At 54.8% G+C, this 12,279-nt stretch overlaps 1 protein-coding gene across 2 annotated transcripts in view; it reads left to right on the top strand.

The window, feature by feature from the left end:
- The first annotated feature begins 49 nt into the window (after positions 1–49).
- Positions 50–12,279, top strand: part of LSP1 (lymphocyte specific protein 1) — a 51,065-nt gene continuing 38,835 nt past the window's right edge. Inside the window, exon 1 of one of the 2 annotated variants that reach the window (XM_055813944.1) lies at positions 50–215. In XM_055813944.1, the coding sequence (XP_055669919.1) occupies positions 136–215 (80 nt within the window). In that variant the 5' untranslated portion in view covers positions 50–135. The remainder of the gene's footprint in view (positions 216–12,279) is intronic. The other variant, XM_055813946.1, reaches the window with a different exon arrangement.

Raw genomic sequence — 12,279 nt, 5'->3', positions numbered from 1 at the left:
CCATTTTGCCTTCCCTCTGCCCCATCCCCCCATGAAGCTTCCGGCACAGCTCACTTCTGCCGAGCGCAGGAAAAGTGAAACGCAGCCCTCGCACCCGAGCTGTCCGTGGGGCTGCCGCGCCAGCCAGGGGAGAAGATGTCAGACTCGGAGGGGTGCCAGAAGGGTGCGGAAGGTGTGAACCAAGTGGGAGATGAATCTCCTGGGGAGAGCGAGAGGTGAGGCCTGGGGACCCAGTACCCCAACACCACGTCTGCCTCCTGGGAAACTGGGAGGCTGGAAAACTGGGGGGGGGGGTGTGTGTGTGATGGTGGGGAAGGAGGCTGCGTGGCCGAAATGATGATGACCCATGAGGCTGGAATGGGTCAGATGCTCTTGCAGGCTTTTGACAAGCTCCTCCAGCTAGGGAGAGGCTTAGGCTTCCTAATGGTCTCATCTTTGAACTTCAAAGCCCCTGGGAGGGGGTTAATTAAGCAGGGAACCGCAGCTCCAGCAGCGGGCAAGCTCAGCGAGGGCTCTGGTGACCTGGACCTGCTCCATAGCTGCATCAGCTCCATCTCTAAGACCAGTGGGTGATCTGCTGCCTCCCCTCCTTGCAGCAAACGCCGGGCACATCTGCTTTCTTGCTGTGTCCCCTATGTCTCTGACCAAATTAAGCTGGCAATGTTTTAGGCTAGCTGCTGTCAGGTTGTACATCACCCTGTGACTCCGCTCTGCTCTGTTGCTTCATCAGCAGAGATCGTAAATTCTGGGGTCTGTTCACTTGAAAAAACCAGCTTTCCATAGGGGTTAGAGAGGAGAGATCAGCGGCAGAGCCCACATCTGTCTGTGGTGGAAGCAGGCAGAGATAAGCTCGGCTGAGGTGTATCACCCAGAAGTACTTAGGTTTGGACTGGATTCAGGCTGAGCATCCAGGGAGCTTGGGGGGTTGCCTGATTTTTCGCCTCCAACTTCAAAGCTTGCATTAGCATTTCCCTCCAAGGCTTCTGAAAGCCAGCGCAGTTAACGTCTTCGATAGGAAAAAAACCCCAAACCCTTGAGTGACAGCGAGAGGAGAAAGACGCATCACCTCCTGTCACTGCTGGTTGCAGTAAGTGAGTGTTTTGGCTGACACCTGACAGCAATTAGCCGTGGCTGAAGGCTTCACTGGAAGCTTCAAAAGGTGCTGGAAGGCTCCGTGCGCGCTCCCTGCCGAAACAAAGGGGAAGCCTCGGCTGCTGGGGGAGCACGGGGGCTTCTCAGCACCACGGATGCGGTTCCCAGCGCCGCTCCAGCCCGGCTGTGGCCTGCCGGCGGGCTCAGCTGGCCCTGGGGGGCAGGGGGCAGGCGGGGGTGGCCCAGGGCAGTGGGCACAGGTACGGCAGGAGCTGCTGCTGGGGCAGCGGTGGCTTGTTCCCTCCTGCGTTCCCTGCCTGAGCTTCAGCTAAACAAGAGGCAGCAAGAAGGACCTGCAAGGGGTCGTTCGGCAGCACTCCGATGGCCTTTAGAAACGCGTTTAAAAAGTGCGTATGTGAACAGTGGCAGCAGGGCGGCATATCCTCCCTAGCTGCATTTTAGAATTTTAATGGAATGTGAAACTTGATGGCAAAAGTAGCGAGAAAAATAACTTCCTTTTGTTTTTTTCTGCAGAGAATTACTTTCCCTCCCAATTTAGGTAATAGTTTCATGTGCAGCTCTAAACTTCTCCTGTTTTTACTTGTGCTGTATAAATACTTGCTGGGCTCTGGTGATTTCCACTCCCAAAATGGAGGAAGGAAGTGTTTACTCGCTGCTTGGGGCTACCTTTTGTCACTCTGTGGCTAGCTCAGCTCTCTCATCCCCTCTCCCTGGGGACAAAGCTCTTTGCTAGCTGACCCGTGTATGGATGGAGTCAGAACAGTGCTCCTAAGGCAGCTTGGGGCATGCTGGAGGTGTGAGCAGTGATGGAGCTGCCTGGAAAGTAAATCCCAAGGCTCCGTGGTGTAAATGCACAGTGAGGAGATATGGGGAGAAAAAAGGTGCTGGGTTTGCTTAAGCAATGAACCGTATCTAGCTGTGCACGTGTATACAGAAGAGGAGCTGGCATTAGAAAATGTCCTAGAAATCCTAATTTGGGTATAGCTTACTCTGTTTCCCTGTACAAACAAGGACATGCTGGCAAAGTCTTGGTAACACCAGTGTAACACCAGTGTAACACCACCTGAAGCAAACTGGTGTTACGCTCTCTTCCACGGCCTGGAGCTGTTCTATAGGAAACCGCTGCGGTGTGAGCCTGATGCGAAGCCTTCCTGCAACCAGCAAGAAGCTGGGGGGGCTCTGGGGAGGTGGCTGCTTGGGGTGTCCTGTCTTGATGGCGGGAGGTTGGGAGCCTGCTCGGTGTTGGGTCTGTCACTTGGAGCGCTCCCCACGGAGCTCTGGAGGCTCCAGCAGCCCCTGACCTGAGCTGCTGCGCTCTTGTCTCTCACGGATGCTTGCACCCGTGCCACAGCGCCGCTGCTGCGCCACGTCTCTCTTGCCTGTGGGGTCTGAGAGGAGAGATGGGCTTTGCCCAAATTCCCTGGGGCTTCCCGGCCGGTGAGCCGCCGGGAGCCTGGGCAGCCCATGTATGGTCACCGCCTGGGGACAGCCCTGCGGCGCGAGCCCTGGGCTTTTGCTTTGCCACGTCTGTCCCCAGCTGTCCTGAATTCTCCACATCCTTAGAGGAGTCTCGAGGGTCCTTGCTGGGATGACTGCTGTTGCTAAGTATACCCGTGGCTGGAAGGGGGTTGTCTGGGAAGACTGATATGTGGAGAGTCTTTGGACCCCTCAGCACAGCGGGTTCCTTGGGGAGGGATGGCTGATCCTTGCTCGGGGGTTACCGGTCCCAGTTTGACCCAGCTGGGCTCATTGAAGTGGAAAGATAGTGGGGAAACGAGCAGGGGAGGGCCAGATGGATAATGTAATGAAGCTGGGCAAGACTTTGTTTCCAAATTGGATATGGATGCCCTGGCAGGGGCATTAGGGATAAAGAACAGTCTCTAATGATAGGGAGGTATCAGGCGCCTTCACTGCCCCTTTCTCCTTGCAATAAAAAAAAAAAAAAAAAATAAAAGCCTGCCTTGCCTCTGAGCTTAGTTTGCAGTGTAAAGCTATGGGTGTGGAGGTGTGTGCATCAAAGTAGGGGATTGCCCAGCAGCCTTTATTTGAATTGCATTTTCTTTAAACCACAGAAGACTCTTTGCTGGCTGGAGGGCTTGCTGTTTTAAAACTCGTGGGGTGAAGTCTGGCTCCGAAACTTGTGGAATCCCTTGCCCCTGGACATTGGAGAGGCCTGGCTGTGGGGAAGGCTGGGCTGGCTGTGCCCGGGACCACGCTGGGGGCTGCCAGGACAAGGTTTTGCCAGACCAGCATTGCTGGCGTGGGGTGAAAAAGCACATCTACTGGCTGCGGTGGTGCTGGGGCTCCCGCTGCTCTGGAAGAAAGGGGGCAGAGGCACAGCCCAGCCTGCACCCCTGGGGTACCCAGCCCCTCTGTCTGGGGTGGGGGCAGGCGTCCCCCGGCTGCATCCCACGAGGGGGCGAGCTCTGCTTGGCCTGATTTGTTCAACAGCACCGATAATCCGCAGCACTGAGGAAGGCGATGTCCAGGCAGCCTGGGGGCACGGCAGGGCTTTATCGCTTGGTGGAGCAGGCAGGCATCCCTCGGTGCACATGTCACCGAGGGAGAGCTGCTGTCAGAGGGTGCTGTGGCACTTTGGTTCAGGGAGGATCCTGGTCTTGGGACCCCTCAGGGTCTGTTTGCAGCCCCCCTGCCCACACGGGTTAAGCTGTGTGGACTTTCCCAGGTTTGCTGCAGCTGACACAGGATGAGTGCTGCTCCCTGGGCACGGCTGAGCTCAGCCTAGAGATGTGCGAGGTGTGCGGGGGGCTGGTTTGGGAAGGTGGCAAGGGAAGAGGGCTTTTCTTCTACCCCCTGGTCTGGGCGTCCTCCCCAGCATGGGCGTTTTCATGGTTGTGCTGCTTCGGAGGGTTTCAGGCCTTTCCCAAAATCTGAAAGCCCTTTCCCTAGCAGTAACTGGAAGTGTAGAAGGTGGCAGCAAAGTGGTTAACCTTGGCATGCCCTGGGGATCCTGGGCCCCTCAGCTCTGACCTCCACTGACCCCGCTAACCCAGCCCTGGAGATGCTCTGCCTGCATCCCCCCCTGCATCCCCTGTCACATCCCTCACCCCCATGACCCCACGCCTAGCTGCAGGGTCCACACGGCAGCTGAGCGGGCTCCTTGCTGCCTCAGTGCTCTCCCCAGCACTGGGCTTGCTCCCAGCCAGGCACTCATCCAGCCTGGCTGCAGCCTCCAGCGGGACGCTGACTCGCAGCTGGGCAGACCTCCTGGCCGGGAGGTGCTCCGAGGCCTTGGTCGTGTCACGTTTTCATCGGGAACAGCTTTTTCTTTGGAGGTGGCCTGAAGAAAGTTGTTGCCCAGGTGGGGACTGGTGGCCGCCAGGCTTCGGGGAGTGTAATCTGGCTCCAATGGATGGTGCAAACCTGTTGTGGTCCTCAGGGGCTCGGAGGAAATGCCGCAAGGATTTGCTGCTCTCCCTGCAGCTCCCCAGTACAGTCTGGCTCCGTGAGCCTGGCCGGGGAGGACGGTGCCTGGCGCAGGCGAGGGAGGGCTCTGCTCTGCCCAAGGCAGCACCCAGCTCGTGCAGCAGTGTTGACTTCCCATGGCTGTGGTTCCTGTTCCCTTAACATGAGTCCAACAAGTTCCTCATCATGCAGAGTCTTTGGGTTCACTGAGGAGGTGCTCTGGCATCCTTTGAAGCCAAAGGCATGGGGTATGGGTTCTCCTGGGGTGGTTCTGTTCTCCTCAAGCCCTTCACAAGGAGAAACGCAGATCAATGCGAGGAAGCACAGGGGTGAATTTGTATGATGGGGACTCGGGGGCCTCCTTAGCCAGGTTGTGTTCTGGATCATGGTCATCTGGTGTGTGGGTCAAAAATATGTCCTAGGAGGTCCTGTGCATGCTAGGAAGGCAGCTGTCCTGCACGGCACAACTGCAGTACGATCAGTACTAGAACAGCACCTACAGTGCCCAAGCAAGGTCAGGGTGTCACCGTGGTGGATGCTCTGTAGCTATCCCAGTAGCTCCTGCCTCGGAGCAAAGAGGACAGGTTATCTGTACTGCAAGGCCAGCCAGTTGAGCCTGAGATGTTTAGGAAGGGGAGGGGATGCCCTAAAAGTAGGACTCACCCACTGTGGACTGGGTACCCAGAAGAGGTGGCTTGTCACATTGGGCCCATGTGACATCTACCAGGCTTTGGCAGGTGTCTTAGGTAACCCAAGCCATCCTCAGTGGCACTTGACACCTATGTTTAGGCACCTGAATTGCTCGCTGATTGCCCAATATTTCCTAGGAAGTACAGGACACTGCTGAGATTTGAGCCGAGCTCTCCTGAGGCTTGGCCAGGGATCTCAGCCTGTCCAGGTGCTCCACAGAGGCTCAGTCGCGAAGGGGTTAACCAGCCCTGCTTGGAGCCCGTGTGTGTTTTCCTTGCCAGTGTATCCATCCTAACACACACCAGATGTGTGAGGCAGCTGCTGGAGTGTCTTAATCCCAGGTTTCGGCACTCGGAGTGGTCTTTCTCGCAGGCAGGTCTGCAGTGGTTTTCGGGGGGCTCCACCGCTGCTCGTGCAGTGCCTGGGCAGGGAGGCCAGCAGCCCCCGTCCTCTGCAGGAGAATTTGCGGCAAGGCGGGATGAAATATCTTCTGTTATTTGCTGCTTGAAACAAGTCCCTCCTGGGATGGGCTGCTGGGGCTGGCAGCAGAGCTGATGCTGATAGCTCTGTCTTGAGTCAAATGGGGTGAGTATAAACCCAGGAGCTACTTGGGCTCACCTATCTCAAAGGAGCAGTGGTGGCTCGTACGGATGGGTAAAGATGAAGGTAGATGAGCAAACCCAGTTGGAGTTATTATTGAATGGAAATGGCAGCCAGTGGGCTTCTTGATTGGTGACTTGCACCCAGTGGCTTAAAAACTCGGAGCCACCTGGGAGCGACCGGTCTGAGATGTGCAAGACTGTCTATTTGGAGCTCAGTTGAGTTGGATTTCTCTTGCTATTGCACAGATGTGCAGACCTGAATGCTTTTCTACATCAGCACCATCCCACCGCCTGCCATAAATCTGTGCCAGTTTGCATCAGCTGGAGGTCTCCGGTTCTTTTGCTTACACTCTCAATTTGAAAATGCATCCTTTGCTAGGGGTTAATTCTGCGTTACGAGAACCTTCTCTCCCAGCTCTAGGTGTATGTTGCTTGCTGCAGCTAAATAGACAGTATGTGCAACGGCTTTTATCAAGCCCTTGCCAGACAGTTTGGAAAATATGATCTCTTCTTCTGTGCTTGTGCATGCATGTGCTTTTCTGCTGCAAAAGCAGTTTCCAGTGAAAGCTTGCTCCAGAGCCATTAGCATCGAGAAACACTAAACTATTGACAGACCCCCAACAATCACAGCCGCCAGCCGTTTGGGAGTGGCAAAGTTCTCCCCCAGTAAAATTGATGGCAATAATAATTTCCTCTTAAGAGAAATGCTTCCTTGCAGTTGCCACTTAGCTTCACGTACCCAGAGCCGAGAGCAGTGTGCCTGAGCTGAGCTGCCCTGAAGGACAGACTAATGCGGTACAGGCTGCGCACCCCTGCTGCGCTGCGGCTGCTCCTTCCTCGGGGTGGCATTTGTCCCTTCTGCTGCTTCTCCGCTCCAGTTGCCGTTTTCCTGCATACAGCCTTAGCCGTCCCTTGTGGAGAAAGGCTCATCTTGACTTTTCTTTGGGTCTCACTTGGGGACATTAATGACTCTCCTCCCTCTGGATGGAGGCACTTGTTGGTCTTCAGATGTCTTGGATACGTGACGGTACTTTTGCCCACCCTTTCATCGCAGCTCCCACCCTTTGCCCGGCTTGGTGAGGGAGCCATGGGTGGATATTGGAAGTTGAGATGAGATGCCTTTCCCCAGGACAAGGTGCAGCCTGAGGTGAGGATATAGCCTGGAAGCAGGAGCTGTCAGATGATGCTTGGGGGTTCCTTCTTATCCATTAGTCTACCCTGACCCCAGCCAGAGTAACCAGCCCGGCAGCATGAGGCAGGGATTGATGGTTGCTAAAACCGCCTGCGTTGCACAATGCGGTGCTACATCACAGCCCCAGGCCAGCTGCAGATGAGCTAATAAGTTTATATCGGGCAGAAGCTGTATTTCACTTCTTGAAAGCTGTGCCGCGCTGGTCAGCTGAGCAGTGTGGCTTAGGCACCGGGCTGTTCTCGCACAGCGCTGCTACCTTACAAATCAACCAGACGTGTTGCTTGGCTTTGGGTGATGCTGAAATGCATCGCACAGAGGCCACTTGGTGAAAGAAGGTGGTGCCTCTATTACAGGTTGCTCCTCTCTGACATTAAACACGGGAGAGGTCTGAAGGTGTCCGCGGCTGCCCGGTGTCCATCTAATCCACCTAGCCAAAGCGAAGGTCACTCCATTTATTTTCAATGGACATTCAAAGTTCAAATTCCTTCAGCAGCTTTCCAGACCTCGGTGAGCAAAGGCTAGTGACGAGGTGATGTGATGCTCTGAGAAGGCCTTTTTTAGTCATTTCCTACAGCATCTGCCGGCAGTGGGACAACCTCCTGGCAGCAGTTCCCTACAGCTTATTCATCCCGGCAGGAGCCCTTTGTCCTGCTTCTTGGCCCTAAGGTGGAGAGGCATCCCAAAGAGATGGAGCCAAGCTCCTCGGGGCCAGCAGTTCTCCTCTTGTCCTGTAATGACCCTCCTGCGTGGGCTGGGAGTGTCTTATCTGCAGCCATTGTTTTGTCTTCCTGTCTCTTTCCCAATGGCTTTGCTGATAGAACCTAATATATAGATATGGTGCCTGGTGCTGGCTGCGGTAGCCACGCTGGCTCGCCATGCCGGACCAGCTGCACCCCTCCAGGGCTTGGCTGAGTCACTTGGCCTTGGTCCTGGTCTGTAAAACCCAGATGGTAGCTCACCGCGCAGCTCAGGTGTATCCCTCCGCGCTCGCGCAGCACCCAGCGCATCAGGGGCTCTGATGTCCTTCAGCTGTGCTGGGCTGCCTGGTTAATGCTCACACCACCCCTCTTTACTTCCCTCCCCTGGCTTTTTTAAATCCAGCTTTTGAATGTTGCATTTGGTTCCTTCTCCCTCAGTCCCCTCATCCTTTGTCCTCGTGTGTATCACCCTTGGAGCAAAAGCACCTTCTCTTACAAGGCTTGTAAGCTCGTGTCTTCCCCTCCCTGGCAGGGGAAGTGAACTCCTGGGATATCAGGTTTATGGATGTACCCATGAGGTGCCCCGGAGGGAAGGTGCCTCCTCCATTCTGTGTGAGGGTGAAGGCAGCCGTGGGGTGGGTGAAGAGGGATGCTCCTTCTAGACCCAGCTTCCTTTCCCTCTCATTTTTGCCTCCTTGCATGTCACAGGAAGAAAGTCATCGCTGATCCCAAGCCAAGGACTTCAGACTTACTATGACACGGTGCTTGTTGACTCTTTGGACCCAGCCCACAATTATACATGTTCTTCGTGTTGTTCCTCTGAGCGCACGAGCCAGGCAAAAGCTCTGGGCCAAGACAGCCCCCGCCTACAGCACCCCTTCCCTGAACACCCATGGTGTCACGCGTTGGCTTGGGAACGTCCCCTCCTGACCCACAGCCTGGGCAGAGGAAGGCTTGCTGGGGAGCATCATTGGGACTGGGCTCCTTCCCCTGCACCCTGAGCTCATCGCACAGACGAGATGCCCTGACAGCATGTTTCTGGCACTTGTAACGAGCTGTTCTGGTGTGAAGGAGATAACGCGCTGCTTTTGGCTGCTAGACACCCTGTTTCCTTGGGATTGTCTCTGGCTGCCTGCTTTGGCCTCTCTGGCTGCTCAAACATGAGTGCTTGGCAGAATGAGCTGGACTGAGCTAACCGGGAGTTAGGGATGAAGGTGAGATGAGCAAACCCTATCCATCAGGCTTAATGTGGAAACCACACCATCGATGCAGCTGCCGTGCCAACCGGTGTGCCCCTTTCACTGAACTGGGGCTCCCAGGGGGCTGGACCAGTGCTGACATCTGCCAGGTTGGTTTCAAAGTGGGGGTTGCATGTGCATGGTGAAGAGAAGTTGGGGAGGCGTGACGATAGGGAGAGAGGTTTGGGGTGGCAAAGGGAAGGAGGCACCACTTCAAAGGCAAAACAAGGAGACCTTATCTAACCCCTCGTCCTGGGGGGGCTGCTGGTGGAAGCACAGGGTCTCTGGCTGAGACAGGGCTGCTTAGTCCTTGCTGAAGAGGTGAGACTGTTCCTGCAAGACCATCTCCTCTGGGTGAGATCCCGACACTGACATGCAGGCATGGACCTCTGGAAACCATGCTGGCAGCTGATGGCACCTATAAAGAACCGGCTCTGGAAGTGACTGTACGTCAGGGCTCACGCTGACAGTGCTCTGCATCCCAACGGTACTGGAGATTAAAATTGCTTGGGCTGCATTTCTTTGCTAGCAGGACTCGAGTCTGTTTGTTTCTTCTTTTCCTAGACCATGTGTTAGCCTCCAACTGATTTTGCAACTAGTCCTACATAGCAGAGTGATTGTGTAATTAACGGGAACTGGTGTGGCCCTATCTCTCTGGGACTCCCGCCCTCCTTCCTGCAGCGATGGAGACAGACTTGCTGCCTCCCGACGTGTCACCTTCTCGGCTTCCCCTGCTGCTGGGAAGAGCTCTGGGAAGCTCTCCGGTGCTCTGCAGTGTGTTTCTGGGTGCTCCACGCATCCCTGCTCCTGTAGTGGGGTGTGGTTTTGCTGCAGAGATTTATGGTGGTTCTCCTAGCTTAAACTGTGCCAAAAAATAACAGTTGAATTAATTCTTTGTTTTTCTTCCTGCGTCTGCTGTACTCCTACCCGCTTCCTGGTGGGACCGGGAGGTTCGTTTCTGTGAAAGAATACAAGCAGCTGTGGGACTGATGGTGACCTTACTGTTCTTGGATGCGTGGTATGACTCAGACCGATGCACCTGGGCTCGGCAGCGAGTGAGGGAGGCCAGGGGAGAGAAGGTGCCTCTGTTCTGCAGGGCGATGGTGTGGGTTTTCTCCTGCACTGCTCTTTCTTCCGTGGTCCCTCAGGCCCAGCCTCTGTGCTTTTGAATAGTGGGTTGAAATGCTCCCCACCCCACGGAGATGGGGACAGTGACTCTGTCCATGTGTCACTTAGTACACAGTTCCCTCCCCTCTTGCAAGCTGTGAGTTTAGAGTGTCCTGCTCTGCTCTCCTCCCCCGTGGTCCAGCAGGACCCTGCTGACGATGGAAGAAGGATGCGTTTTCTTGCCATATCTGATGTCTTTCTCCAAGATGAAAGCCAGGAAGAAGGGCAGAAAACCTTCCCCAGAGGTCAAGCAGCACAGCCACCTTGTGCAGGCAGGAGGATTCTCCAGGCAGAGCTCAGTACCAGGAATTTCTCTTCCCGGAGCAATGCAGAGCTCAGCCTGCTGCCTGTTGCAGTGTAGGGACCCTTTTCCTCACTGCTTTCACTTCTGGTATTTCCAAATGATCTTAGCACCTTACACCATAAGAGCTAATGTCAAGACCTCTCTCTGGTCCTGGATTTCATCACCCAGGCGTGGTTTTTGTCAGCCATGAAGGCCCCCATCTCTGAGAGGCAGGCAGTCCTGCACTTGGGGTGGAAGTCTGCCAGGCGCTTGCAAGACGAGGAGCTCACACGCTGGCACATTCCCGGAGACAACCCGGCTGTGGAGGCAAGGCGCTCTTGCTGGGGGAATCAACAGCTTTTCGCTCTGCCTGTTTCTCTGGAGGATCTCACCTCCAGTAGGTACTGGTGTGCCATCGCCTCTTTCCCGCCCCGCAGCCAGCAAGCTCCTGCCTTCTCCTGGTGACAGGGCTGCATTCCGCCTTGCCCCTCCTCAGCTCCTGCGGATCGCTCGGCATCCCTGCCTGAAATAAGAGTGCTGCTGTGATTTCATCTAGTCCCCAGTTGTTGCTGGCCCATGGCTGCCAGATTTGTCTCTGCCTGCCAAGGCACCTCCATCTTGCACCCTTGGCTGCCTTGGACCATGGGACTCACTGGCAGGTTTGGGCTGATTCTCTCAAAAAAGAAAACCCTATAGGTGCCTACTTCATCTCAGGTCTGTGGGCAATTGTGGTGAGGTCAATAGGAGTGTTCACATGCTTAAATCTAATTACTCCTGTAAGTACTTGCAGGGCTGGGACAGGCTCTTTTTCAGAGACGAAGACCTTTTGTGGTGGATCTCTTGCATCTTCTCACCAAATTTATATGGAAAAAAATGCAGTGTGACAGCATCTGAGCAGCCCACAGAGTGAGGCCAGCATCAATGTCTCTGCTTAGCGGTTTTTGTTGTTCCTGATCACTTAGGGGGTGCTTAGTAAATAACTGAAGAAAAATAAAAAGCTGTTTTGAAATGAAGAGACAGTGGGAAGGAGGGAAGGCACTTCCTTCTGATCTGGCTTTAATGACCTTCCTTTTTATTAAGATTTCTGGGTGTATTTCACGGGCACTTCCCCATTTCAGCTTACCAGGCAGCAAGAAACACTTCTGCAGAAGTGATTGAAAAGAAACATTTAAATGAGATGAGAGGGACTGAAAGCAGGAGGAGGGTAAGGGGCTAAGCAGGCTGGTCCCATCATAACTGCTCCCATCTCGGAGACAGCCAGAGGAATTGTCCCCCTTCCCGGGGGGGAGCATGGGCAGGCCATGCCATGAGCACCATGGTTTGCGGGTATAAGGAGGGCTGGAATTTGCTAGGTACAAGTGCAGGCACCTGCCAGTTTGCTAGAGCAGAAGATGTCATCCCCAGAAAAGGCAGATGTGGAGCAGGAATGTGAGTTAGGGAAAAATAGCCGCTTTTTTTTTTTTTTTTTCCCAAGACTGCTCCCATGATGGGGTAGCATGAAGAGCAATTAGCTGAATGCATGGCAGACGGGCATTTCGCTTTAGCAGGTGACAACGTTGTTAATCCTTCACCAAACACTCATGCATTTCTTTCATCTCCTGGAATATTAGTGTTTCATGGAGGCGAGCCAGATTTTTTTCTTTTTTTTTTTTTGCTTTTGCTCAAGTTGACAGCTGGGGAAACTGAGGCACGGGAGAGTCGGTCACTCGAGGAGGTGAGGAGGAGGTGTGAGAGCAGAAGCAGGGTGCCTGCTGCTTTCCTGCCCGGGGCTGCAGCCCGGGGGCTCCCCCCAGCCCAGCCGTTATCTCCATCCCAGGAGAAGGTTTCTCCCTCCCAGCACGAAGCCCCTCGGGCATCGGTGTCCGGTGGG

The sequence above is a fragment of the Falco peregrinus genome, chromosome 9, assembly GCF_023634155.1.
Source record: "Falco peregrinus isolate bFalPer1 chromosome 9, bFalPer1.pri, whole genome shotgun sequence".
Classification (NCBI taxonomy): Eukaryota; Metazoa; Chordata; class Aves; order Falconiformes; family Falconidae; genus Falco; species Falco peregrinus.
The sequence above is the reverse complement of the archived record's forward strand: the minus strand, read 5'-3'. Positions and strand labels throughout refer to the sequence as shown.